This window comes from Canis lupus, chromosome 30 (genome assembly GCF_048164855.1).
Source record: "Canis lupus baileyi chromosome 30, mCanLup2.hap1, whole genome shotgun sequence".
NCBI lineage: Eukaryota > Metazoa > Chordata > Mammalia > Carnivora > Canidae > Canis > Canis lupus.
The window spans coordinates 40,892,473-40,917,928 of NC_132867.1; the positions used below are offsets into that span (position 1 = coordinate 40,892,473).

General features: G+C 64.5%; 1 protein-coding gene and 1 long non-coding RNA gene across 2 annotated transcripts; one reads left to right on the forward strand and one right to left on the reverse strand.

Moving 5' to 3' along the window:
* Nucleotides 1–8,833: 8,833 nt before the first annotated feature.
* Nucleotides 8,834–11,965, reverse strand: LOC140621752 (uncharacterized). Its single transcript, XR_012021513.1, has 2 exons — nt 9,747–11,965; nt 8,834–9,039 (listed from the first exon to the last, which is right to left on the reverse strand). It is a non-coding gene; the product is annotated as an uncharacterized lncRNA (long non-coding RNA).
* Nucleotides 11,966–14,075: 2,110 nt separating this feature from the next.
* LOC140621751 (uncharacterized) lies at nt 14,076–18,320 on the forward strand. The gene is made up of 2 exons (XM_072807120.1): nt 14,076–14,504; nt 16,818–18,320. Exons 1-2 carry the CDS (start codon nt 14,274–14,276, stop codon nt 17,214–17,216), a joined length of 630 nt encoding a protein of 209 aa, XP_072663221.1. The 5' UTR covers nt 14,076–14,273; the 3' UTR covers nt 17,217–18,320.
* Nucleotides 18,321–25,456: the final 7,136 nt, after the last annotated feature.

The window sequence follows — 25,456 nt, forward strand, 5'->3', positions numbered from 1 at the left end:
CTGCAGACCCTGGAGTAGCTGCTGCCCCTGGAGAAGCTTCAGACCCTGGAGAAGCTGCCACCTCTCACCCTTTCCCATCTATCCTAGGAGGCTGAGCCCTCCCCAGGTATAAACCACCTTGAATGGTAAGCAGAAAATCACCCCAGGCACTAACTCCACCGCCCGAGGACAATCAGGACTGGTTTGTACAGACTCACGTGCAAGAGAGAAAAGCAGTGAAGCCGCCCGGCCTGCCACACCCTCGCCTGGCTCCAGGATTTCATGCACCACATCCTCTGAAAAGAATCGGGTGGGTTGAGGGTGTGTGATTCCAGCTCTGTGACATTCTGGAAAAGGCAAAGCACAGGAGACAGCAAACAGATCAGGAGCTGCGCGGTGGGGGAGGGAGGGGCGGCCCGGTGGAGCACAGGCCTGGGGGGCAGGGCCTCCTCCGTATGATTCTGGAATGGGGCACACACGTCAGCCTTCATTTGTCAATACGGCCCGAGAATGAACCCCGCGGGAACCATGGCTTCCTAAGAGCGCATCGACCCGGGCTCAGGGATTGTGAGGAGCCGAGCGGCACGCAAGGTGGGGCCCACGGGGGAGGGGTGGGCACTGCACTTTCCCATCAGATCCTCTGCAAAGGGAAATTCCTATAAAAGGAACTAAGTCAAAAAAAAAAAAAAAAAAAGGAACTAAGTCCATTACTTTGAAGGAGGAGGAGGAGAACCAGGCTGCGGCCCGGCCACCCGCTGCCCCCACCCCCCCGAGAACCTCCTGCGCCCCCACAGACACAGCCCGCCCCTGGGAGCCTGGGCTCGGTGCAGTGGAGGCGCCAGCCTGTGAGCAGCCCCGCTCTAAGGAGCCGCCTGGCGCAGTCCCGGCAGGCGGGCAGGCGTCCCGGGGACTCCGGGCTGGGCCTGGGCAGCCTGCCAGGCCAGGGCCCGCACGTGCACACACGTTTGCTTTGACAAATCGCCACGTGGCTCCGTGGTGTCAGGACCTTGATGAACGGGGCGCGGAAGACTCCGGCTCCTACAGCTGGGCCCCTCCGGGATGCGCAGTGTTCGGGGCCTCGTGGGTAAGCCCCGCTCCAGGCTGTGTGCCGCCAACCAGGCCGCGAGCTCCAAGGGGAGGCGCCGTGTGCCCCAGGCCTGCCCGCGGGAGCCCTGTGTCTGCAGTCCTGCTGACTGAGCCTACAGCCCGTGCCCACCACCGCCCCACCCGCAGCCACCCTCGGCCTCGGCTCTTGGTGGCGGGGCCTGGGTCAGAAGACCTCCCTCTTGAGTGCCTAAGGCCCATCTTCCTGAGTAAGTTCATTTTCCTAAGCAAACAGTCCCCGTTCCCAAACCTATTCTCTCTCGATCATTCCTTCAGCCAGCTTTTTCTCAACCAGGATTCCAGGACAGAAGGAGGCCCCTACAAAGAAACGACCTGAGTGGCCTTGTTCTGGATTCACCCAGGGTGGTGGGGGACCCCCCCACGGGGGCAGACGGTAATGCACGGGGGGTCTCAGGGCCCGGGCTCTGCTCTCTCCTGGATCTCAGCGCAAGGACCACCCCCGCCCCCGCCGCCCACCCTCGCCCGCAAGAACTGCCCACAGGCCCCACCTCCAGATACCGTCCCGTTGGGACTGGGGTCTCCACGTGAGAATCTGGGCGACAGACGCCTTCAGACGGCAGCAATCACGAAAGAGTGGCGGCCCTCCCGCCCTCCCGGCACCACAGGTTCTGTCCCCTTCGGCCAAGGCCATCCTGCCCTGACAGGGAGTTCCGAGCCCACTGGCAGCCGCGGCCGCGGGGAGCAGGTGGCGGCCGAGCGCCCACGATGTGCGCCTGGTCTCCAACCAGCTCTGATCCGCTGCCTGTCGCCCGCACCGTGTTCTTGCACGGGTCACCGTCCTCCCAGGAGAGGAGCTGCCGGTGGCCCCCAGCCTCTCGGTGCCGTGTCCCCAACAGGACAGAAACGTATCTTTCAGTGGTGTCTCTTAGAAAATACCCAGCAACAGACGGTTGGAGACTAAAGCCCTCCGACACCCCATCTAAGTGACGCCCCTCCCCGGGGGGAAGCCCCAGGGGGACGTTCCTAACTCCACCCACAGCGAGAGTCCCGGGTTCTCGGATTTCCCACTCGGACACGCGCTCCCCGCTCCCCGCTGCAGAGGAGGCCACGGGGGAGGGGTCCGGAGCTCGCTTTTTCCGGGACAGGAAATTTAAACGTTTTTAGACATGGCAGGAATCACGGATTTCACCCAAAGGACACGCTTTCTTTGATGTCACGTTGGATCACAAATCACAAAGTCCACGCACGATCAATCTTTGGAAATATCCAAACACAAGAAGGATGCTGGGTGGTTTGTTTAACCCGAGTGTGGCCTGGTCTTCCAGGAATCCCTCGGTTCCGCGGGGCCTTGGGCGCGCAGCTCCGGAAGCGGACGGGCCGGCGGGGAAGCACGGAGCCTCGGCCCCCCCACGGCGGGCGGCTGCTGGCGCCCCACTCCCTCCGGGCCGGAGCTGTGGGGCTGGGGTTCTGTTGACCTCCTTCACCCCGGGCTCGAGCGCAGGAAGCGGGTTAGAGAATCCCCGGGCAACAGCTCCCGGCCCCCGCATGGGAGCGCCGCCCTCCAGAGCGCCCCCCCCTTCCCAGGGACGCCCCTCTGCCCCCGAGGAGCCTGTTCGGGGAGCAGCGGGCTCACCCCCAGTCAGGAACACACCCCTTTGCATTTCAGTCCCTGCTGAAGACTTCCTGAAATCTGCTCCCTGGTTCGGCAAGAAAAACAGAAAGCCGAGCTGGCATTTCAGGTGTCTGGAACATTCCAGAGCTCTGGTCCGACTGCTCAGGGCCAGAAACACATGCTGACCATATCCTGACCTCAGGACGACTCCATGAAGTTAATATTGTTTTTTTCTTAGCTAAATCCCTTGCATTAAAAAAAAATTTTTTTTTGAGCTTTCCAATGTTTTCCCTCTTACTTCTGGAAGCATTTATTTCGGGGCCAAACTCCAAGCTTCCAGCCCCTGCGAAACCCCCTTTGCCTGAACTTGGACCTGGTGGTCGCGAAGGTCCATCTCCTCGCCTCCATCCACAGGAGCTGTAAACCCGCACATGCACGTGCCACACAAGCACACCACTCATGCACACTCATGCAGGTGCCGTGCACGCTCATGTATACACATGCCACACACGTGTACACACAGGCACACGCCCACTGCATGTGCCACACACACGCTGCGCATGTGTTGCTCATGCACGCCACACAAACACACACATACCTCGCCTGCACACTCACTCACACCCTCACCTCCCTCAGTCTGCCCCGAACCTGGAGACCTACCTCTGTGTGCCCATAAGAAGCCTCTGGCTCTGAGGGCACCAGTGTCTCTCCCTGCACGGCCCTGCACCCCCAGTCCAGCCCCGCCCATCCCACCCCATAACCTTCCCTGCACCCTCTGAGAAAACGTGTCAGCAGAAGCCCACAGGGCTGCCTCTTGTCCCTGCCTCCTGCTGTAACTGACCCCAGCCTCCTGAGAGCCTGGTTCCCTTGCACCCTCCCACCATGGGGGGCCCCTCCTTCACTCCCTCCACGGGACAGAGGTAGGGGCTCCTCCTGGCTCCTCCTTGCCACCCCAGACCCCGTTCCTCCATCCTCTCTGAAGCCTTCATCCTGCCATGCATCCTTATAGACGATACTCTGTCCAGGTGACATCCCTCTGGGATGCCCGGGACCATCCCACCCCCAAGGCGCCGGCACCTGCTTCTGTCACTCTTGCCAACTCCACCCCGGTTCCTGAAGAAGCCGGTGTCCACCTGGACAGCCGTCCCCACCCCACCTGTTCAGCCTGCTGACCTCACCCTGCCTGCCGCCCTCCCTGCCCGCGGGGTCCCAGAGGGGTCGTCCCCAGGCACCACCCGTCCCGGTAGCCCCGTCTCTCAGGCTCACTCCCCCCGGAGCCCAGGACCATTTGTCCCTTCTGTCCTATGTCCTCGCCTCCCTCCTGTCCCAACGAAGACACATCGTAGGAAGAACTTGGAGGTGGACAGAGTCCAGGAGGGCACACAGGAGGGGGCACGAGAAAGGGCTGGAGTGTGTGTGTGTGTGTGTGTGTGGTGTATGCCTGTGCATGTGTTTGTGCTGTGTGTACGTGTGGTGTGTGCGTGAGTGTGGGCATGTGTGCATGTGGTGTGTGTGTGCATGTGCACGTGCGGTGTGTGCAAGTGTGGGCATGTGCACTGTGGTGTGTGTGCGTGTGTGCGTGTGCACACAGGCTGTGTGGGGCGTGGCCCACAGGGAAGCGAGCGCAGAGTGAGGGCGGCTGGGTGCTGGCTCGACCCCTCCTCTCTAATGGGACTCGGGCTGCACCGGCACCCCCAGGGGAGCGGAAGTGGGGATGCAGGGCCCCTGGGGGTGGCCTGTTAAGCCCCCGGAGTGGCGGGAGCACCAGGGATGTGGGCGGGGAGGACTTGGGCCGGGCCGGGGCAGCTGCTGCTGCTGGAGCAGGGCCCGTGAGTCCCCGAAGGTGGGCCTGGCTCCGCAGTCCGGGGCGCGGAGAGGCGGGCAGCGCCCACCTGCTGGGGGTCCGGGCCTGCAGAGCGACGGGCGGTGGAGAAGAGCTGGAGCTGGAGGGTGGTGGGGACCCGAGGTCGAACAGCCACCACCAGCCTCTGCTTGGTCCACAGACACGGACGGCCTCCTGACGTCGCATCACCATCCCCAGGACCCACTGGGGGAGGAGTCCCCAGAGGGAGCATCAGGCAGGACGATGCTGGCGGGATGAGGCGGGAAGGGGCCCCAGTGGGAACACACCTGCCCTGCGGGTAGAGGAGCCCCAGACAGGGGGACGGAGGGGCTCCCAGGACACGGTGGGGAGCGAGGGTAGGCCAGTCCCCACCCCTCCCACGGCTCCTGGGCTTCTCAGAGCCCCTGTTCTTCCCTGCCTGTCCCCCCAGCCTGCTGTTCCCCGTGGTCCCATCACCCTTAATGTCACTGCCCCTGGGACAGGGGGCCACAGTAACGAGTAAGAGTCAATAGACCAGTGAGCACACAGCTGAGCACCTGGGAGTTGGGGGGGGAGGGTGGGGTTCAGAGGAGGGGACGTGGCAGCTGGGCCAGGAAGGCTGGGGGTGTGCAGGGGCTCTGGGTGGGGGCCTGGGTGCCCAACAGACATGCAGGGGCCCCCGGGTGACAGGACTCCTCCGCTCACAGAGGGAAACCCAGCTCGGAGGGGCCTGGGCCAAAGGGAGCCCGGGGGTGCAGGCACCCCACTCAGGCCAGTGGGGCCACCGCTTCCGGGCACTGTATCCAGCCTGCAGCTGCAGAGCAACCCCAAGACCTCACATGTCCCGCCTCCAGCCCAGCCATCTCCACCTGCTGGGGCGACCCCGCACACCTCCTGCCAACCTCTGACCCTCCAGGTCTCACCTGAACTCCACCCGGCGGCGTCGGGGAGACGCTCTGACCCGCACCCAAACCCCGACCAAGCCCGGCGTGGGTCACAGGGCTCTGGGGTGCCTGCCTGGAAGGGGCGCCGTCGCGGGGGTTCCCATTCCAAGGTGCGAACACGTGGACTGCACGTGCTCTGCGGTTCGAGGCATGTGTGCACACATCTCAGTCCTTTTGCTCTCAGCGCGATGATCGGTGTCATTCTTCACAGAAAGGACTTCATCCCAGCAAACCTCACTTCATGGAAGCACGGCTTTGTGCACGCGGACTTACATACGATCTTTGCGTGGCCCCGACATAGCGAGCCCGCTGTTGGCGGCTGAGGCCCTGAGAGGCCTGGAGGCAACAGGCCAGCTCCGACGTGCGCTTAGCAGCTAGCTGGGGGGTCTGACTTGTCCACTTCTCTCTGTGTGTAGGGCGGAGGGTGTGTGTGACAGCTGATGTGTGTGCACGTGTGTGGTGTGCTGTTGATGGGCATACGTGTGACGGTGGGCTCATGTGCAAGCGTGCATGGCACATGCAACACGTGACCATGTATGTGAGTTCGTGTGTGACTGTGGGTACACAGGTGAGTACATATGTGTGCACACTGTGGGGCATGTGTCCAATCCTAAGCGTGTGTGTCGGTATGACTGTGTGTGAGTTCATGCGTGAGTGAATATGGAGTGTGCTTGTGGATGCGACAGGCATGACTATGTGTGTGAGTTCGTGTGTGTGATTGGGTACATTCTTGTGTGAGCACACGTGTGCACATTGGTACACGTGCACTTGTGTGTGAGCATGTGCGCACATGCAACGGGGTGTGTGTATGTGTGTGTAAAACACACTCAAGCTCCTTCACAGTCTAGTGCGTGTGTCTGGAGCATTTCTACTCAACGGCACGTGAGCCGTCACACCCTTGGCCTCTGGCCCCGGGGAAAGCCCACTGGTGGGTGTGAGCCATGCAAACAGGGCCCAAGAGCACAGAGCCCCCTCCTCTCCTGGGGCTCCCGTTGGCACCGGCCCGACCGAGCCAGGGCACCCGGGTGACTTCTCAGCTCCTCCAAGACGGGCCGCCCTACCCTGGCTGTCAGGGCCCGATGGGCAGCCCCCAGGAGGGCCACGGAGTCGGAAGGGCCAGGTGCCTTGCTGCCCTGCGTGTGGGAGGCCAGAGCCCCCCGGGCACCAGCAAAGAGGTGTCCCAGAGTGTTCTGGGGTTCTCCGACTCGGGCAGCATGCTCGTGACCATGTGGGTGCTTCCTGCCACGGCTAGGCCAGCTCTGCGTCCTCCCAAAGACGCCCAGCCCCCGTAGGTTCCAGATTCAAAGTGGAGAGGTTCTTCCCATGCATTTGTTCAGAACTTTAAGGCTTTTTTCCCCTAAGAAAGTAAAAGGAAACAGGTTTTCCTCCCATTGTGCTGGCAGTTGGTGTTCCTCCGAGTTTTGTTCTGCCAAGAGGAAAGCTTGAGGCTTCGCCCCCGGATCAAGGCCCCATGGCCTCAGAGGCTTCCCACAGATGCCACTTCCTCACCACCCAGCTCGAGAACGTGCCTGCAGGTCAGGGAAGGACCCAGACGGCTCAGCCGGCCCTGCACCACCCTTCTCAAGCGGCAAAACCGGCCTCCGGTGACCTCTCAGGGCCGTGCCTCACCTCCACCTCCCTCTTCTGCAGCTGCCTGACCTGCCCTCCCCCGATCTGGCTTGAAGACCCTCCTCTGCAGCCACCAGCCACACCTGCTGTTGCCCACCCTCCTGCGAGGGCAGGTCTGCCACCTGGGTTCCGTCCTGCAGTGCCTTCAGCACCGCATGCCTGCATCCCTTCCCATGAGGGAATGAGATGGAGACCGCCCTGCAGGTTGACATGTTTCCATGTCAGACCAGAGCCTGCTTCTGAGTCCCCATCACTGACCCCAACATGTGCTTAGTGTCCATGATACAAGGGCATCCTTGATGCTTCCAAGACATCAGCTGGCTGGGGTGTGACCTCACGGGCCAGGGTCCTGAGCCAGCCCCATGGGAACCCCAGCATGAAGGCCGTGAAGCCCATGCAGACATGATCCTTTGGTCTGGAGCTCCCAGGGTATGGGAGGACTTGGGCAGGGATGGAGGGATTATGGGATTATGCAGGAATTTAGCCACTATTTATATGATTTATATGAAAACACACACAGACCTTGGACAGCCAGGAGAGGCAGGTCACAGGGACAACCACGAGTCCCCCCAGATCACTTGATGCACAGGGAGCCACAAAAATTCTCAAGGGAATGACAATCCATAGATGCCACCCCCTCGATATGACCCAATGCTGGAACCATCTGATAAAGACTTTGAAGCACCTGTTATAACTATGCTCCACACGGTAAAGGAAAATACATTTGAAGTGAGTGGAAAGATAGAAATCCTCTGTAGAGAAACAGACACTACAAAAACCAACTAAATAGAAATTTTAGAACTGAAAGATAAAAGATCTGAAATTAAAAAAAAAAAAAGCCACATCATTGAGTGGGCTTTGTAGCCAAATGGCAGTGGTCGGAAAGGGGAGTGAACATATGGAGAGATCCCTACAAAATTTCCAGCCTGTACGACAGAGGGAAAAATAAGCTTGAAAAAAGAAAATGGGCAGAAGCTTAGGGTTTGGTGGCATGATAGCGAGCAGTCCGCCATTGACACCATAGGAGTCCCGGGGGAGAGGAGGGAAACAGGGGCACAGAAAAATATTTGACATAATAATAGTGGAAAATGTCCCAGATCTGGGGAAAGGCAAATGGGCAGTTTTAACAAGCTCAGCAAATCCCAAACAGGCTCCACTCAAAGAAAACTGCGCCCAGCCGCATCACAAGCTGCTCAAAAACAAAGCAAAACAAAACAACAAAAACCACGAGGATCTCACGAACCCAAGAGAAAAATGATGCGTTACCTGTAGGGAGGAGCAATTCAAGGGACCATCGATTTCGCCTCCACCTCACGGAGGCCACAAGAAGCCATCGTGGAGGAACCTGAAATGCAGATCGCTAAGGAAAAGAGGTTGGTGCGGAAGGCCACACACACACGGTACGCTTCCAACTCGGATATTCTGGAAAAGACAGAATGACAGAGACAGGAGAAAGGTGGCTGGGGGCTGGGCGGAGGGCAGCGAGCCCACTCCGTAAGATACTCTATGGTGGCCACGCGTGGGCGTTCTGCGTGTCTCCAAACCGCAGAAGCATGACACCAGGAGTGAACCCTACTGTCAGCCGCTGGCATGGTTACTAGTAATAATGGGGCAGCACTGGCCACCGGTCGTGACAAACATGCCCCGTTCCAGCCGGCGGGGTGACCTCCGAGCAGGGGAGCAGGGAGTGTCGGCACCTCCCTGGCTGTCCCGCTTAATCACTCTGCAAACATAAATCTACTCTAAGAAAGACCATTAATTAAAAAGAAATTAGGCACAAAGTAGACCAGAACAAACATCTTTTTTTTTTTTAATTTAAATTCAACCAGCCTGGGATCCCTGGGTGGCGCAGCGGTTTGGCGCCTGCCTTTGGCCCAGGGCGTGATCCTGGAGACCCGGGATCGAATCCCACGTCGGGCTCCCGGTGCATGGAGCCTGCTTCTCCCTCTGCCTATGTCTCTGCCTCTCTCTCTCTCTCTGTGTGATGACTATCATAAATAAATAAAAAATTAAAAAAAAAATAAATAAATAAATTCAACCAGCCAACGTCTAGTACATCATTAGTTTCAGAGGGAGAGCGCGACAGTTCATCAGTTGCCAGTAACACCGGGTGCTCATCCCATCCCGTGCCCTCCTCGATGCCCGTCCCCCACCCCCGCCCCTCCAGCGACCCCAGTCCCGGAGTTCAGAGTCTCTCATGGGTTTTCTCCCTCTCTCTTTCCTTCCCATTCACTTTCCCTCCTTCCCGTGACCCTCTGGGCTGTTTCCTCTAGTCCCCGTTCGAGGGAGGCCGCGCGATCATGTCTCTCCCCGGCCGACTCGCCCCCCTCGGCATCACGCCCTCGGCTCCCCCCACGTCGGTGTAAATGGCGAGATCTCCCCCCTCTGACGGCGAGTGACACCCGGGGTGCGCAGGGACCACGTCTCCTCCCTCCAGCATCTGTCCGTGGACATCGAGGCTCCTCCCGCGGCGCGGCCCCCGTGGACACGGCCCCTGGGAACGCGGGGTGCAGGTGCCCCTGCAGCTCACCGCCTCTGGGCTGCAGGGTCAGTACTCAGCAGTGCAATTGCCAGGTCGGAGGGCAGCTCCGTGTCCGGCTCCTCGAGGCCACCCCCACCCCATCCCCACGGTGGCCGCCCGCCTGCGTTCCCACAGCCGCAGAGAGGCTCCCCTTTCTCCACATCCTCCCTGCACCTGTCGCCTCCTGACGGTGGCCGTCCTGACGGGCGAGCGGGATGGGGGGGTCCCATGTGGTGCTGGTGTGTGTCCCTGATGCCGAGGGACGGGGAGCATCTTCCTGCGTGTCTGGGGCCCCGTGTGGGTCTCCGCTGGAGATGTGTCTGCTCACGTCTTCCGCCCATTTCTCGACAGTCTAACGTGTCTTCCAACGACGTGGAGGCAGGGGGCAGTGGACAGTGAGTCTAGAGGAGGGGGAAGCATCTGGGGGCTCGTGCGCACTATCGGAGGCAGCCTTCCCGGGGCGCGGGGGGCGCGTATCACAGGCTCGAAGCAGCCTCCACGGCAGACACGCGGAGGTCAAGCAAGGAGCCAATCGCTAAGTTAAAATGGAAAACGACAAAATACTGAAGGAGGGAGCGGCCGAGGAGCGGGGCAGGAGCCCGAGTGGACCAACACACCGAGGGAGGAGCCCAAGTGAGCCCGGCGCCCGCAGGCACCGCTGTCAGCGCCTCAGCTCAGGGCCCAGAGCACAAGGTGACCGGCAGCTCAGGCTCGTGGGAAAGCCCCTGGACAGCGCCTCCGCGCTCACGTGACCCAGAGGACCTCGATGTCGGGACGGGGGACAGCTCTCGGCAGGTACGTCCTAGAAGGGGGGCCAGAGCCCCGGGAGATGGACGGTGAGCCTGCTTTAATCCAGACTCGGGTCACAGTGGGGGGCAGGGCTGTTTGGGGGCTGGCGGGTCTCCGGCCACTGCCCTGGGGGTGCCCTGTCACCCCAGGTGGGTTCACCTGCCGTTCCCCTGTTGTCGGAGCGGCATCCTGGGGTCCCGTGCCTCTCCGCGGTGGTGGGGCCAAGAGTGGGTTCTCACGGCCACGGAGCTGGAAAGCACAGGTGGTCCCGGAGCACCCGCGAGCACCCCCACTTTCCATCCTGACTCATTGTTGGCTTCCTGAGAACATCCCTTGTCTGGTCACTTGCTGGGGGTGCAGCTTCCAGGCTCCCTACCAGCCGTAGAAGGAAGCTGGGACCGGAGGTGGTGGGGGGCACCTGCTGGTGGGCTGGGGACGGGTCCGTGCACACCCGATGCCGGGCCTGGGCACTACCCACCCTCAGGCCACTACCCCAGGGCCTCTGGGGACACAGGGAGGACCTGTGGGCATCACCTGGGTCAAAATACTGCTCTAGAAGGTGCCAGCGTGAGGCCAGAGAAGCATGTGCCCCCCACCCCAGCAGGTTCCCTGGAGAGGCAGCCGGGGACAGGCGCTCACAGGGACCCACGGCCGCCGAGGGCAGGGCACAGCCAGCGTGGACAAGCCACAGACCTCTGCCTGTCTGGGGGCTGAGTCCCAGGAAGCTGGAAGATGGGGCTCAGCTTCCCAAAAAGAGGCCTGTGGCTACTTAGAAAAATAAAACTATTTTTCTACATCTGCCGTCCTGGGACAGCCTGGAGTGGGGGCCGTGGGGGCCTCGGAGCTCCCAGCTTGTCCAGGGAGCACAGTTCAGGCAAAGGGCCAGCCCCCTCCGAGGACTGAGAATAAAACACAGCACCCCGTTTTCTGGGTTTGCGGTAACCGTGGGAACCGCTGGGTCCGCGTGAGCGCCAGGGGACAGATGGGCCGGAGGCACGGAGAGCCTCACACAAGGGATGGAGATGCTCCCGGGGGTGGGGCAGGGGCGCCTGGGCGGGAAGGAGCCCAAGGAGGGACGGGGCACGGGGCGTGTTTGGGGCTCGGCTCCTAGGGAGCAGCCCTGCTGGGGGATGCTGTCCGGACCCCACTGGTCCCACCAAGTCCGGAGGCCTCTGGGAGCCTCCCCAGCTCACAGCACAGCCAAGGGGTTCAGGGGGCACCTCCTCCTGCCAACTGGCTTGGAGGCATGCTGGTACCCCAGGCTGTGCGCATGTCCTGACCCCCCGAGCCCGTGGGTGAGGCCTCATGTGGAAAAGGGGTCTTTGCAGATGTGACCAAGTTAGGGACCTCAGGATGAGCTTCCCGGGACCCCCGTGGGCAGAAGAGAGGGGCCAACGTGGGCCTCCCCGACCCGGTTAGGGCAGGTGGTCAGCCGCGCAGGCGCGTGAGCCGTGTGAGCTCGGACAGCGGGACGCGGCCGGGGCAGGGCCGGGGCAGGGCCGGGGCAGGCCCGGGGCGGCCTCCTGGAGGCTCAGAGCCTCCCTGGCTGAGCACTTTCTCCGCCAGGGCCGCCCCGCCCAGAGTCCCTTTCCTGCCAGCCGCCAGCCGGGGCTTTCCGCCTTACTCACCGCGTTCCCGGGGCTCGGCCACGTGGCTCCCCGCCCGTTGGTGGCTGTTCCGACTTGCCCGGGGCTGTGCGTGTATCTTCACGCCGCTTATGTAAGGAGGCTTGATGCCACCAGCAGGCTCTGTGGTCCCAGGGAGGCTGGCAAAGCGGAAGCCTGTCCCCCGGGCCCGGGGTCTGGCCAAAGCCCAGCACCCATCAGAGCACCCAGCCCTCCCCACCTCCCGAGGCAGCCCCCTCCCTAGCTCTGCCTTCCTCCCCTGCCCCAGTCTCAGGATGGGGGGGGGGGGAGGCCTGGCCAAGAGGCAGGCCCACCGGCCGCCCTGGACTGTGATGCTCGAGGGGTCCAGAGGGAGAGGAGGCCTGAGGGACCCCCGAGAGGCCCTGCCTGGGCCGATGAGGCAGGAGAGGGAGGCTGGCTGGGACGGGTTCCCCAGAGGCAGAGGCTCTGCTCCTAGGGAGCAGGAAGGATTCCTGTGTGGGAGATGACCCTGAGCCCCAGGAGGTGAGTGGGGGAGGGCAGGACATGGGGTCCGCCCGTGGGGGCCTTGGGGACACCGTGGCCACATTCAAGGGCTGCCCGCCTGGAGAGATGAGGGTGTCTCTGTCATGGCCAGGGGCTCCTGGGGCCGGGGGAGGCTTCAGGCGGCGGTCAGCGCGTCCGGGATGCCAAGTGCTCCGGGACCTACTGTCCCCAGGCTGGAGGGACAGAGGAGGAGGAGCTGCTCCAGCGGCAGAGACACAGTGGGGACAGGCACAGCTGCAGGGGGACGGGGGAGGGATAGCTGGCTCCTCCCAGGTTCGCGGCCAGGCCCCCCCCGCCCGTGAGATCGCCCAGGCCCCGGGGTCGGGGGTGGCTCTAGATCCTGGGACTGGAGCCCCAGAGCCGAGCTCAGGGCCGGGCCCGGCGCCCCACGTGGCTCTCAGAGGCCGGGAAGCCGGGTGTCAGGGGGACGCCGTGCCCAGGCCGCCGCAGGGGTGCGTCCAGGTGCAGAGCCGAGGGCGCCTGGGCGCATCTGGGGTGCCGGGGGGGCCCTAGCCGGGGCCAGCCTTCCCGGCTGTCCCCCGGACAAGCCCCCGCCCAAGCCCCCCCGCCCCGTTTCCTATGGGCAGGGGCTCGGGGCCAGGACGTCAAGGCCCGGGGCCGGCTTCCAGGGAAGGCCGCGCTCTGGCGTGGGCGCTCAGCGGCGCGGGCGCCGTGTCCCCGGTGTGTTGTCTTGCCCGCGGCTCCGGAAGGGGCTCTCCTCTTCCTGGACGCTCCAGAGGCCCAGCTCTGCTGCATTCCCCAAATAGGAAGTCTTCTGCGAGCTGACTCCATTTCGGCAGGAAGCGTCATTCCCTAAAGGGCCGATGGGCCGATAAGGAGCCAGGGGGAGAGCCCTCCGCAGGCCTTGGCCCAGAGAAGCCGCAGGAAGGGGCGGCCGGCAGGGAGGACGGGTCCCGGAGCTCGGGCCACCACGCCGCTGGCCCTGCGCCCCCCGCGTCCCCTCCGCGCTCAGCGCACCGGCCGATCCCCAAGGACAGAGAAGTCCCCAACAGCGGAACAAGGGCCCCTCCCTGAAACAGTCCCACTTGGAAATATTATGACGCCACCTGATACTCCCACGACGAGGAAATTGTTCTAAGCAGGAAAGGTGTGAGGGCGTGCCCGTGACGCTCACCCGTCACAACCTCCCGCGTGGACTCCCTCCGTGGGCGCCAGGACGTGGGACCCTCGGCCTCAGGGGCTGTGGTCGTGTCTCGGACATTGTTAGCCCCACGCGTGTTTGGAGGGACTGCCTCCGCAGGCAAAGGCGGCTGTCCTCCATCCCGGGGCACCAGGTCCCTCCGCCCCCACGGGGCCCTGACGGGGAGACAAGGGGCCCAGCCCTCGGGCAGAGCCAGGCCGGCTCGTCCACGCAGACAGTGCAGTCTGGGGGCTCCCGGGGGGCGCAGCGGTGGAGCGTCTGCCGTCGGCTCAGGCCGTGACCCCGGGGTCCTGGGATCGAGTCCCATATTGGGCTCCCCGCAGGGAAGCTCCTCCCTCTGCCTAGGTCTCGGCCTCTCTCTGCATCTCTCATGAATAAATAAATTAAAAAAGAACAGTCCAGGTTGCCGCGGCTGCTGCTCTGGTTATTCCCCCGGCCCCTCCTCCCGGTCCTGCTGCCCAACCTGGAGACACCACGGGCTCCCCGGGCAGCAGCCACGTCACCCCGGCCTCTCAGCCTCGAGGGACGCCGCTGGGCCCCCAGGACGGTGACAGTGGACACGAGCGGGGGCTCTGGGCAGGGGCGCTGCCGGGGGAGCCCATGGGCTCGGGGACACCCCGGCCTTCCAGCCCCGGGCCGCACCCCCGTGGTGCATCCGCGGGCGGGACTCTTGCCCTCCCCGCCCACGCCCGCGTCTCTGGAGGGGCCAGGGAAGCAAGCGCCCACCCGGCCGCCCCGGGAGCCTCCGGCAGCAAGATCAAGGCCCTGCCCGGCCGGCAGCTCCGGTTCGTCGGCACCGTCCCCAGATCGGCCCCCGACAGCCGTTTGGAGGTTTTGCAGGGTTTGCCTTCTGGAGCCCACCTCTTTTGGGAAGGGGATGCCGGGGCTGAGGGGCCCCTCACGGGACGGGTTGGGGGGCAGGGGCGGGTCGAGGCAGCCCTAGACCAGAGGGGGCGGAGGGCCCGGGAAGCCCATGAGGGGGCCCGTGAGCACCACCCCAGGGCTCCGGGGGGGTGGGGGCAGCGGAGGACGAGGTCCCGGGTGAGTTCCCGCACGCCCTGGGGCACCGCCCACAACTGCCCCGCGAGGAGGAGGCTGTGAAGTGGGATTCTCGGGGCGCAGGTGCTTGCCCGGGACCACGCCACAGAAAGGGCAGAACCAGGGGGCCTTGCACGGGGCTCCTGCGCCCCCGCCGTCCCGCGCCTCCAGTCGGGCTGCCCCACGTCCCCGGTCACCGTGGCTTGCCCAGGGCCACACACCTGGTCGGCGGGGACGAGGCTTGAACATGAGCCTCTGCGACTCCCTGAAAACTGGTGGCCCAGGAGCGGGCAGGGCTGAGCAGGGAGGGAAGCGCGGGGCCCCCGCTCCCTGGACGGAGGGAGGGAAGGGTGGGGTGCGCAGCCCGGCTCGCGGTGACGGAGCTCGGCCGGGGCAGGGGGCCGGGTGGAGAGAACACAGGTGAGCACACGGCGCGGCCAGGAGCACAAGGTGGGCAGGGGGAGGAGCTCACCCTGTGAGGGTCACAGAGGCCCCTGGGCCAGGTTGGAGGCCGCGGAGTCCCACGGACGGGGCAGGTGAGGGACCCCAGCGTGGGAGGTAGCCCCCGTGCGCTGCCCGAGGCCACCTGGGAACCGCTCATGCCCGGGAGCGCCCCTGGGGGCCAGGCTGGGCCCACTTGGCATGTGACATCACTGCCGTCACCCATTTCCATGTGAGGAAACCTATCGGCCTGGGAGTCACAGGACCCAGGACTTTCCCTTCATCCAGAGGGACAAGCCTGTGAGGGCCCCTGGCGACACAGTCACACAAACCCCCCTGGGCCCGGAGCCCTGGCCAAGCCCCGGAACTGACGCGAAGCCAGGGTGGGGGGTTCCAGTGACTCTCAAACTCCCCCCGGTCCCAAAGCTCCGTCTCCAGGCTCATCACCAGGTAGGACAGGCTCCTGGGCCCAGGCCGGGTTGGCCGCTGGCCACGTGTGTGAGCTCCGGCCGGCTCTGTCCCACAGGCCCGGGTCCCTGAGCTGGGGCGCGGGGGGCGGGGGACGGTCAGCTCCAGACTCGGGCAGACACCAGTGTGAAAGAGCAGGGCCATCGGGGTGACCTCGTGAGTCACCGTCTCCAGAGCCAGGCCTCTTGCCATCCCGGCCCGGCCTGGAGGAGGGTGACGCAGTTTCCAGGGAGAGGAGCCCCAGCCTCCGTGCCGGGAATGCCCACGCCCAGGGAACGCCGCGTGCCCGCGCTCCACCGCAGACAAGCCCTGGCCTGCGGGGGCCGCCCTGCATTCCCGGGGCCGGAGCGCCACCCCGCTCTCAGCACGGGCCATGCGGGCACCCCGGACTCGGAGCCCCCCCGGGCGGCTGCCCCGGGCGCACCCCCACCCGCACGCTGGGGGCTCTGGGCCCGGGGCGCTGGTGCCAGGTGCTGGGCTGGGGGCGCCTGGGGAGAAGAGCTGTAACCGGCCCGCGTCGGGCAGAGGGGCCGGGAGCTGGCGCCTTCCCGTCGGGCCTCCGCGGACCACCGTCCAGAGGACGACACCCGAGCAGAGCCGAGGTGTCTCCCATCGGCCTCCGACTGGACACGGACGGCACAGCCCGTGGGATCTGGCCCGCAGGGGCCACGGGCGGGCTGATCTGCCACGTGGGGTGAATCTTGGGGCCTCGATGTCCTTATCAGGGACGCGGACAATGGAGTCCACTCTGGGGAGGGCGGCACGGCCCAGGGAGAGGGCCCGGGCCGGGGGCGGGCGGTGCATGTGCCCCGAGCCCCATGAGGGGCGCGGGGGTGCTGGTGCTCGACGCCAGGCCGGGAGTCCAAGCGAGCATCCGGGTTTGTGGGCACCCTGGAGTCTCGGGGAACAGCCCTGACCGTGTCCCCAGTCCGCTGCCAGCCCCGCTGAGTCACCCCGTCCACGTGCCACCTCCCTGAGTGTCCACGCAGGTCGCAGGCTCAAGGTCATTCCTTGGCAGAGCTTGGCTGCACACTGGCAAGGCCTGGGGTCCCCAGGAGACCCCATCAAGGGCAGGAGGGGGCCGGAGACAGCGGGACCCCGGGGCCCGGGCAGGTGGTGGGAGGCAGGTGGGGCTGCCTCCCCCGCGTCGTCAACAGCTTCCGATTGTTGCCTAGAAACTTTGTTCTACCTTTTCAGCCACCAACACACCCCTTGTACGGCTGCGATCAGTCCCGCCCTGTTCCACAGCCGGTGGCATCTGAGGCGTCCTGGCTGTCACCCTGCACCCGGAAACGCGTCGCCTCCCGCCCACGAAGGATGACGGGTGACTTCCTCCCACCCCTGCACCTGCCGGGCGCTGCCCTCCTCCTGTCGTCCCCCCCTTCATTCTGCACCTTCTCCGGACATGCCGAGGACCCAGGCCCTCCTGCCCGCGGCCCCGTCCCTCGGGGACAGCCCGGCCTCGGCCGCCTCTGCCTCTGGAGGTCCAGCGAGTCCCGGAGCTGCCTGCAGCCTCCACCCACGGCCTTCACCTTCTGCCAAACCAGCTCGGCCGCCTTCCTCGAGCCGCATCCACAGACTCGACAGACCCACTGAGCACCCCCACCGGAGACGGGCCCCCACGTGCCAGCATCGCGGGAGAAGAGGCTCGGGGCCGGACCAGAGTGGGCCCTGGCACATCTGCCTGGAGCAGGTGCACAGGGTGAGGCAGGGGAGCCACGCGGGGCAGGCCTCAGGAGCGGACACCGACGCCCCGCAAGCCCCAGGACCTGTCACCCTCCCGCAGCCCTGTCCCAGGGTTCAGGGGACACAAGCCCAGGAGGCTGCGGGGTCCCCCTGGGTTCGGGCTGGGACCACAACAGGACCGTCCACACACATCAGTCTCCCTGGCGGCCTCACAGACACATTCAAGACTGTGGGAGGGTCTGGGAAACGGTTCGGATCGAGAGACAGGACATCTGTCCTATGAGAGCCAATGGCCTTAGTTGGCCGGGACGCCAACTCTCTAGACGATCCGTTTATCCAAAACGTCACAGGCGCCTGGGGGGGTGGGGGGGCTCAGTCAGCTGAGGGTGTCATTTGGGCTCAGGTCATGACCTCAGGGTCATGGGATCAAGTCCCCAGTCGGCTCCAGGGAGGCTGCTTCGCCCTCCGTCCCTCCCCCTCCTGTGCTCTCTCTCCCTCCTCCCAAATAAATAAACAAATAAATACATAAAGAACAAAACAAAACAAAAACAACTTCAGACCAGTATTTAAACCCAGGCAGTTGGCTGCAGCCCTTCGCCGGCAGGGGCAGGAGCCGGGGCTGAAAATTCTGGCCAGGATCGAGGGCACGTTCAAAAGAAAAGACAGTGGGTCAGGCTGGACCAATGCATATGGGCAAAAATGGCTGCCATAAGGCAGCAAGAAAGAAAGTTCTGGGACGTTGTGTCATTCACCAAATAGATCTCTTGGGTTCCTGCGGCTCCGGGCAAACGGGCTTTGGTGGATGGACCTAATCCTGACGATGCAGCAGACAGTAGGGTCCCCATGGTTCCACCGCTGCCAGCTGTGTGAGCTCGGGCTGGTCACGCTCCCTCTCTGGGACTCAGTTTCCCCCTCGCAGGTGGTAGTAAGGATTCAGGGACGTCACACAGCCAGGAAGTCCCTGGAGGTCAGTAATGCTCCTTGTAGGGCGGCTCCCCGCCACCCTGTTCCTTCTGTCCACCCCCCGCCCCGGCCCCTATTGCCCCAGTATGACGTTCAGGGGGCTCGTGTGCAGAAGCTCCCCACAAGCTGTTGGGAAGGGGTGGGCGGAGGGGGGCTCCCCGGAGTCCCCAGAGCAGCTCTCTCCTTCTTCCCCCTCCCTCCTACCCCCGCTCCCTCCCATCCCTCTCGTCCCTCCCTCCCTCCCTCCTTCCTCCTTTTCTCCCATTTCTGTCTCTACCCCGTCGCCCAGTGCCCAGTGCCACCCTTTGAGCAGTGTGCTGGCACCCCGGAGCACAGCCGGCCCCGTAGCACTGTGTCTCGCCTGCGTGGCCTTTGGAAACGCGCAGTGGGGGCACCGAGGTGCCCAGCCAGGTGCTGGCCCAGACCCGGCTGGGGTCCCACCTGAGCTCAAGTCCCCGTCCCCAGCTCCGCTTTCAGGGGACCGTAAAGGAAGATCTGAAGATCCGTCTCTTTTACATAAAACAGTGAAGGATGGGCAGCCTGGGGGGCTCAGGAGTTTAGCGCCGCCTTCGGCCCAGGGCGTGATCCTGGAGTCCCGGGTTCGAGTTCCGCGTAACTCCCTGCTTCTCCCTCTGCCTGTGTCTCTCTCTCTTTCTGGGTCTCTCATGAATAAATAAATAAAATCTTTTTTAAAAAGTGAAAAAAAACAGTGTTGGAGATGTTCTAAAAGTGGGTCACGGTTGTGGCTGCCTGACTTGGTAAAGTTACTAAAATTCACCCACGACACCCCTAAAACAGGGATAGAAATCCCACCTCGATAAAGTCGTTGTTGAACCAAACGTCCACAATAGGCCAGAAGTTCAAGCAGGGGGAGCCCGCGGGGCGGGGGTACAGGCGCCCCAGCCCTGCCCGCCTGGGCGACCCGCCGCAGCCCCCCTGCCTCGGCCCGTCCGCAGCCACAGGCCCTTCCTTCCTCAAGCGCGGTTCTGCAGCCCAAACAAGAGGAACCTAAACAAACAACACAAGCGGCCCGAGCGCGGTGGCGGTGGCGGTAGCGGGCTTCCGGCTGCGGTGGGGACACTGTGTCGGGGACCCCACGGCTCTGTGTGCAGGGAGGTGGCCGGCCGCCAGCGCCCGCAGCTGCACCCCGCGGCCCCCACCCCCGGAGGGGCCGTGAGCCCAGGGCGCCTCAGTGCAGCGGCCCGGCTGCCGGGCGGCTTCCCGCACCTCCCACCCTCTCCCCGGGTGGAGGCAGCGCCCGGCCCGTCCGTGCCCCGGTGCCCAGCGGCGCCCACCCAGTGGCCCAGCCCCCGAGCCAGTAGGAGGACTGACGGGTGGCCACCGTCCCGGGGTGTGCGGGGAAGCATAGGCACGGATGCTCGGCGGCACCCGTCCCGTTAGCTCCTAACGCCGTACTGATCAAGCTTAATATAAAAACACAGGAAAGTAAAAATAAAAATAAAATAAAATAAAATAAAATAAAATAAAATAAAAACACAGGGAGCCTCAGGATCATTTTCTGGCATTCAAGGCTCCAGCGGAAGCCCCGCCGGCCGAGCGGGAGTGGCGCTGCCGAGCGCGTCGGGCCTCCTGCATAGCAGATAAAAGGGACACAAGCAGCATCACCAAGACGATGGCCCCGGCCACGCGAGGACACGGTCCCCGACCCCTGTGTTTACTCTCATTCTGCATCTTCCTCCCCGCCTTGGTTTTAAACCTTCCTGGCAAAAATAAAAAATAAAAATAAAAATAAAAATAAAAATAAAAATAAAAATAAATGAACCTGGCTCATGGCTCTGCTTGCTTTAATATTTCCCTGGAATTTGGGTGATACGAGGTCGATGCTTCCTGGGGACCCAGAGGAAGGGGTGACCCTCTCAATGAAGAGCGACGATGGGAAGGAAAACCCACCTACCTGTTGGCTGATTGCCTGATTTTGGACTTTTTATTAGGGAGTCGTCAAGACAGACGCTAATGTGGAGACAAGGCTGTCACGCCGACGGCCAGTGTCAACAGCGACCAGTGGGCCACGACGGCCCCTGCCCACGGCCCACCCACAGCCCGGCCCCGGGGGGACACCCCCACCCAGACCAGTCCCGCCACAGCGCTGCACAAGCACCTCTAAGGACAACTCTTTTAAAAACTGATAATATTAACCACACCCAGAAATGAAACGAATGGTTTCTTAGTGGTGTCAGAGGGCGGACTTCCCGCCCGACTCACGGGTGCTGCAGGAGAGCTTCACGAGTCGCTACGCTGGGCTGATGGGAGTCGGTCCCCGGCAGGCCAGCGGCTGTGCTCGTGGCTCTGACTCCCGTGGATGTGGCCAAGGGGCCCTCGTGCTGCAGCCAGGACGGGCCTCTGTCCTCTGAGCTTCTGGAAACCAGCGGTCCCACGGGGAGGTCGACCCCAGCCAGGGTTGGGGTCTGTGCCATCCCGGGGTGCACGGCATCTGGCTGGCCCTCGCCTTGAGACGGGCCGGAGGGGGCCGGAGGGGGCGGCGAGCTCAACCATCCTGGTGGTGCCCACAGCCGGGCCGCCTCCTCCCTGGGAGCCACCAGGACGTGGGGCACGTCCGGGTTTCACGGGAAGTTGCAAAACGGCAATATCTGAATTCCACGGTTCAGGTCATCGGTGTTTGCTGGCTTTTTTTTCTTTTTTAAGATTCTATTTATTTATTCATGAGACACACAGAGAGAGGCAGAGACCCAGGCAGAGGGAGAAGCAGGCTCCCTGCGGGGAGCCCGATGCAGGACTCGATCCCGGACCCCGGGGTCACGCCCTGGGCCGAAGGCAGACTCTGGACCACTGAGCCCCCCGGCGTCCCTTGTGTGTGTTTGCGGACTTTTATAAAGAATTCTCCGTCGTCAACGTGCTGTTTGCTGGGAAAGACAGGACGGAGACTTGATTCTGGGCCCTGTTTCCAAATACTGAGTCGGCTCCCCGGCATCCTGCTAAGCGATTAACAAAGATAAATAAACAGGACGACGGCACTGGGCACTGGCATGGGCTGGGAAGGAGGGAGGTCAGGCGCGGAGGTGCGTGCAGGGCCCCGGGATGGGAAACTTCACCTGGCAACGCGAGAATGGGGCCAGAGGGAGTGAGCGCGTGACCCTTGTGGGGTTCCAGAAACCCCGTGTCATGTGCAAAGGTCCTGAGGCAGCAGAGAAGCCCAACTGCTCCAGGCTCGGCAATAAAGACCGCGGGGCTGCAGAGAGGGGGCCGAGGGCTGAGGGCCCGCGGTGACGCACAAGCTGGGCAACCGGGGAGCACACGCGGCTCCGAGCCGTCTCCACAGTCCTTCTGTGAATCTGAAATAAAAACCTACTTAAAAAGCAGGGGGCGCTCAGAGGGCTCAGGGGAGTGGCGGTGCGGGGCAGGGGGTCTCTCCGCTCAAACCCCAGGAGGGGCAGGTGGAGGCGGGAGGGAGGCCCGGGGGAGCAGGCTACGGGACGGCCAGGCCTCAGGTGAGGTTTAGGCACTGAGGTGCCCTTGAGACTCCCGGGGGGGCGGGGGACAGGTGTGATGGACAGTCACGCGGGGCCCAGCTGGGGGCAGAAATATGGGGGGTGTTGAGGGGTGGACACGGGATGTGCAGCCCACGTCTGGAGGGCAGGGGTCCTGGTCACAAGTGTAGACGGAGGGAGGCCCCTAGACCAGCCCTGGAAGGGGTCGGGGAGGCAGGGCCAGACCAGCAGGCTATGGGACCCAGACACCTCGAGCAGGGGAGGGGGGGGAGGGGGGCACGCTGGGTCAGCAAGGACTGGACCTACAGCCAGGTGGGGGCCCCTCCTGCCTGAGGCTGGACAGTGAATGAAGGGGGCACACGGGCAGCATGGTATAGACGGCTCTCCCAGGACTGGGGGTGGGGGTGGGGGTGCAGACGTCCCTGGGGAAGCAAGGGTGGGAGCCAAAGATCTAATGGAGGGTCACAGGGACAGGTCACCTGGCTGCAGGCAGGGGGTAGTGGGGACCGGGGTGTGTGTGTGTGTGTGACCAGACTGGGAATGGGGGGGGCAGGGGGTAGTGGGGACCAGGGGGGAACAGACTGGGGTGGACTGGGGGGCAGGGGCAATGAGGCGAGGCCGGGGCTGACAAGAAGCAGGAACACAGGGGCGAGGTTTCCGGGGCCAGCCAGGCGGGGGGAGGGGGATAACGAAGTTTCCAGGCAGCAGGACCTCGACTGGGACCGTGTCCTATGGCTGAACCGGGTGAGCAGGCTGGGAGGGCAGGAGGGGGTCCGGCACCCTAGAGGGGTACGTGGGGGTGGGGGCCGGGAGCCCAGAGGGGCACGCTGGGGGTGGCGGGAGCCCAGCAGGGGCTGCTGAGCTGGGTGGGTGTCCGCGGTGCCGTCAGGCTGAGGGCACCCAGATGGAGGGTGAGCAGGGCCGGCTGCAGGGAGGAGGGGCGGGGAAGGCCTGGGAGCCCCCACCCCGCACAGCTCCGAGGGGACAGGGTGGGGGGCGGCAAGAAGGCCGCAGGTGGTGGCTCATGGCGCCCTGAGCACAGTCCCCTCGGAGGGTCATCGGGCCGTGTCCCCTGAGCCAGCCCGTCCTGCAGGCCGCATCCCCTGAGCCCCGTGAGTCCCAAGCCGGGGCGGGGGCACAGTTGCGGGGGCCCAGCACCTGGGGAGCCCCAAAGGCGTCCTCTCCTGCCCACAGCAGCGCCCCAGCCCCCGCCCTCCTGCCCGGCCTGACCCCGCGGTGCCCGCTGTACAGAGACAGACGCGGGGCTGAGCAGCTCCCCTGGCCCTGCCGCATGTGGGGAGCAGGAAGGCCCCAGGTGGGTCTGTGCGGGGGGCGCCCCTCTAGCAGAGGCTGGCCTGGGGGCTCCCGGGGCGACGGCACCCCACCCCCGGGGCTGGTCCCCCCCATGGCGAGGGTCTCTGAGCAGATAGAGAGGCTTTGGGGGAGACGCCGTCTGGTGCAGAGCCCCGGAACCCCTCAGGGTCTCCCAGGTGCGAGGAGCCCACGGAGGCTTATGCACCACAGGCCCCCAGGGACCTAACCTGAGCTCCGTGTCAGTGAGGTGACCCCCCAAAGCCCCTGGAGGACCCGCGGAGGGAGGGGTGAGCCTCAGGGAGGGGCTGGGGCCGGACTGGCCAGTGATCAGTGAGTCATGCCTGGGCAAGGGGACCGCCACAAACCCCACTAGGACGGGGTTCAGAGGCTTCCAGGCTGGCGGGCGGGGGCGCCAGGAAGGCCAGGCCGTGAGAGGCGTGGGGGGCCCCCCCATGCAGACCTCGGCCCCCGCCCCGGGCCCCATGCACCTCCCCAGTCCTGTCCTTTATCATAAACCCGCGAGCCAAGCGCTTTCCTAAGTTCTGTGACCCAACGGTCACCCTCCGATGTACCGCCAAGTGGGACGGCAGCGTGGGGACCTGGGGAGCCGCTCCTTGCGCCTGGCATCTCAAAGGGGCGTCCCGTGGGGCTGAGCCCCCAGCCGGGGGGCAGCACTGCATTGACAGGTGGGACACGAGAACCGAGTAGAACACAGGAAACACGGGCCTCCCCTTGCGGGTCCGTCACCCGCCGGGAGTGCAAACGGGCGGCTGCAGGTCCTGCCCGGGCGAGGGCTCAGGGCCACAGGCCCCCCCGGCTGCCCTGGCTGGTGACGGGGAGCCCCGTCACCGGCCACAACCATCAGGGCCCCCCATTGTCCTGTCTTAGCCTGGAAGGGCCCGCTGCCGGTGACCCACCAGAGCCTGGGGTCACGAGCCAGGCCGCAGGGGGCCGACCCCAGCCCCAGAGGATGGTCCACGTCCTGGACCCTCCGTCCCGCCAGGCGCCCCCTGCGCCCTCTCCCTGTGTCTCTGCTGCCTTCCTTGCACAGAGCAGCCTCTCCCGCGTGGGTCCTCTCACTTCAGGGCACATGGAAGGGGACACTGAGGCCTGGGTCACCCGGCCAGGTGGCCGCGCAGGGACGTGGGGGCCCAGAGCATTACTCAGGGCAGAGCTCGACCCTGGGAATAGGCACTGGAGGTCGCCGTCCCCGACAGGGGCCACATGCTCCCCGCTGGCTGGCTGGGGCACAGAGCGCAGGCGGGTCGGGACCCTGGGATCACGCCCGCCGTGGCTGGCACGGGGCTCTGGCGAGGGTGCCCTCGCCCGGGGTGGCAGGAGGTGGAAGTTGGCGCTCGGTGGAGCTCCTCGGCGCGGGCGGCTGCATTTCCTTCTCCCCACGGCCCTGGCTGGCGAGCTGGGTGACGGCCCCGGTTCACAGAAGACCCGGCCCCCGGCCCGGCCTGTGGGTGGGGACAGACGGACGGCCGCAGGCCTCGGCACCCCTCCTGGCCCTTGGTGCCCGCCCGTGTGTGAAGGTGGTGCGGCGGCTCTCGGGGACCTCTAGAGTCACAGACAATGGGGTGGGACTGAGTACCTGCTCCCACGGGGACGAATGCTGAGGACACTGTGTGCAGGGACACCAGCCAGTCACGGGACGAGTCCCTGGAGGGGGGATCCAGAGACAAGGCGGGGGCGGCAGGGGGCACCGGGGGTGCTGGGCAGGGACGCCGTGGGGGGGCACAGCGGGGGGCTGCTCCAGGGTCCCCATCACAGGCACCTCGCCCGGCCCCGTGTCCCCTAGCCCACCAGGGCCCTGGCACACATGCCACCGTAGCGGCCACATGGCCTCATCCAAGGGCACCCAGGCTGGCCCCGCCACTGCCCCGTAGGAAGGCCAGCTCGACCGGCCGACACACTGGCTCACTCGGGAAAGCCTGGCCACCAGGGACCAAGACCCGTCCACCCCACGCGTGCGGTCATGATCCCCCTCCCAGGGCTGGGTCGTCGGTGCATGTAACCGGGCTTCATGTGTGTGCGTGTCTACGCAGGCAAGTGTCCCCTGCAGTGTGTGTGGGTGCAGCCTGCGTGCACAGCGTGGGAGCATGCACACTACATGCATGTGCTTGTGCACGGAGCACACATCGTGGGCACATGGGTGTGTGTGTGTGTGTGTGTGTGTGGAATGGCCTCTGGGTTCCCAGGATGTGTGAATTCAAGCCCTCGCCTGGTGGCACCACACCTGCCAGTCTCCCGTCCACCCACTCCTGCGGGGCCAGGAAGCACGGGCAGGGGCTGGTGGGGTTTGGGTGAGGGCCAGGTGGGGCTATGCGGCGCCCTGTCCCCCAGCAGCCTTCCCGGTGGAGGGTCCAGCCTCTGCCTGGGGGCGATGGGCTGCAGGAGGGA

What these genes read in the sequence shown, in the direction of transcription:
- LOC140621751 (XM_072807120.1), top strand. Translation starts at nt 14,274, where the DNA reads ATGGGCTCGGGGACACCCCGGCCTTCCAGCCCCGGGCCGCACCCCCGT. An exon ending in CCCCCGACAGCCGTTTGGAG is followed by an intron (nt 14,505 to 16,817) that starts GTTTTGCAGGGT and finishes CTACCTTTTCAG; the next exon opens with CCACCAACACACCCCTTGTA.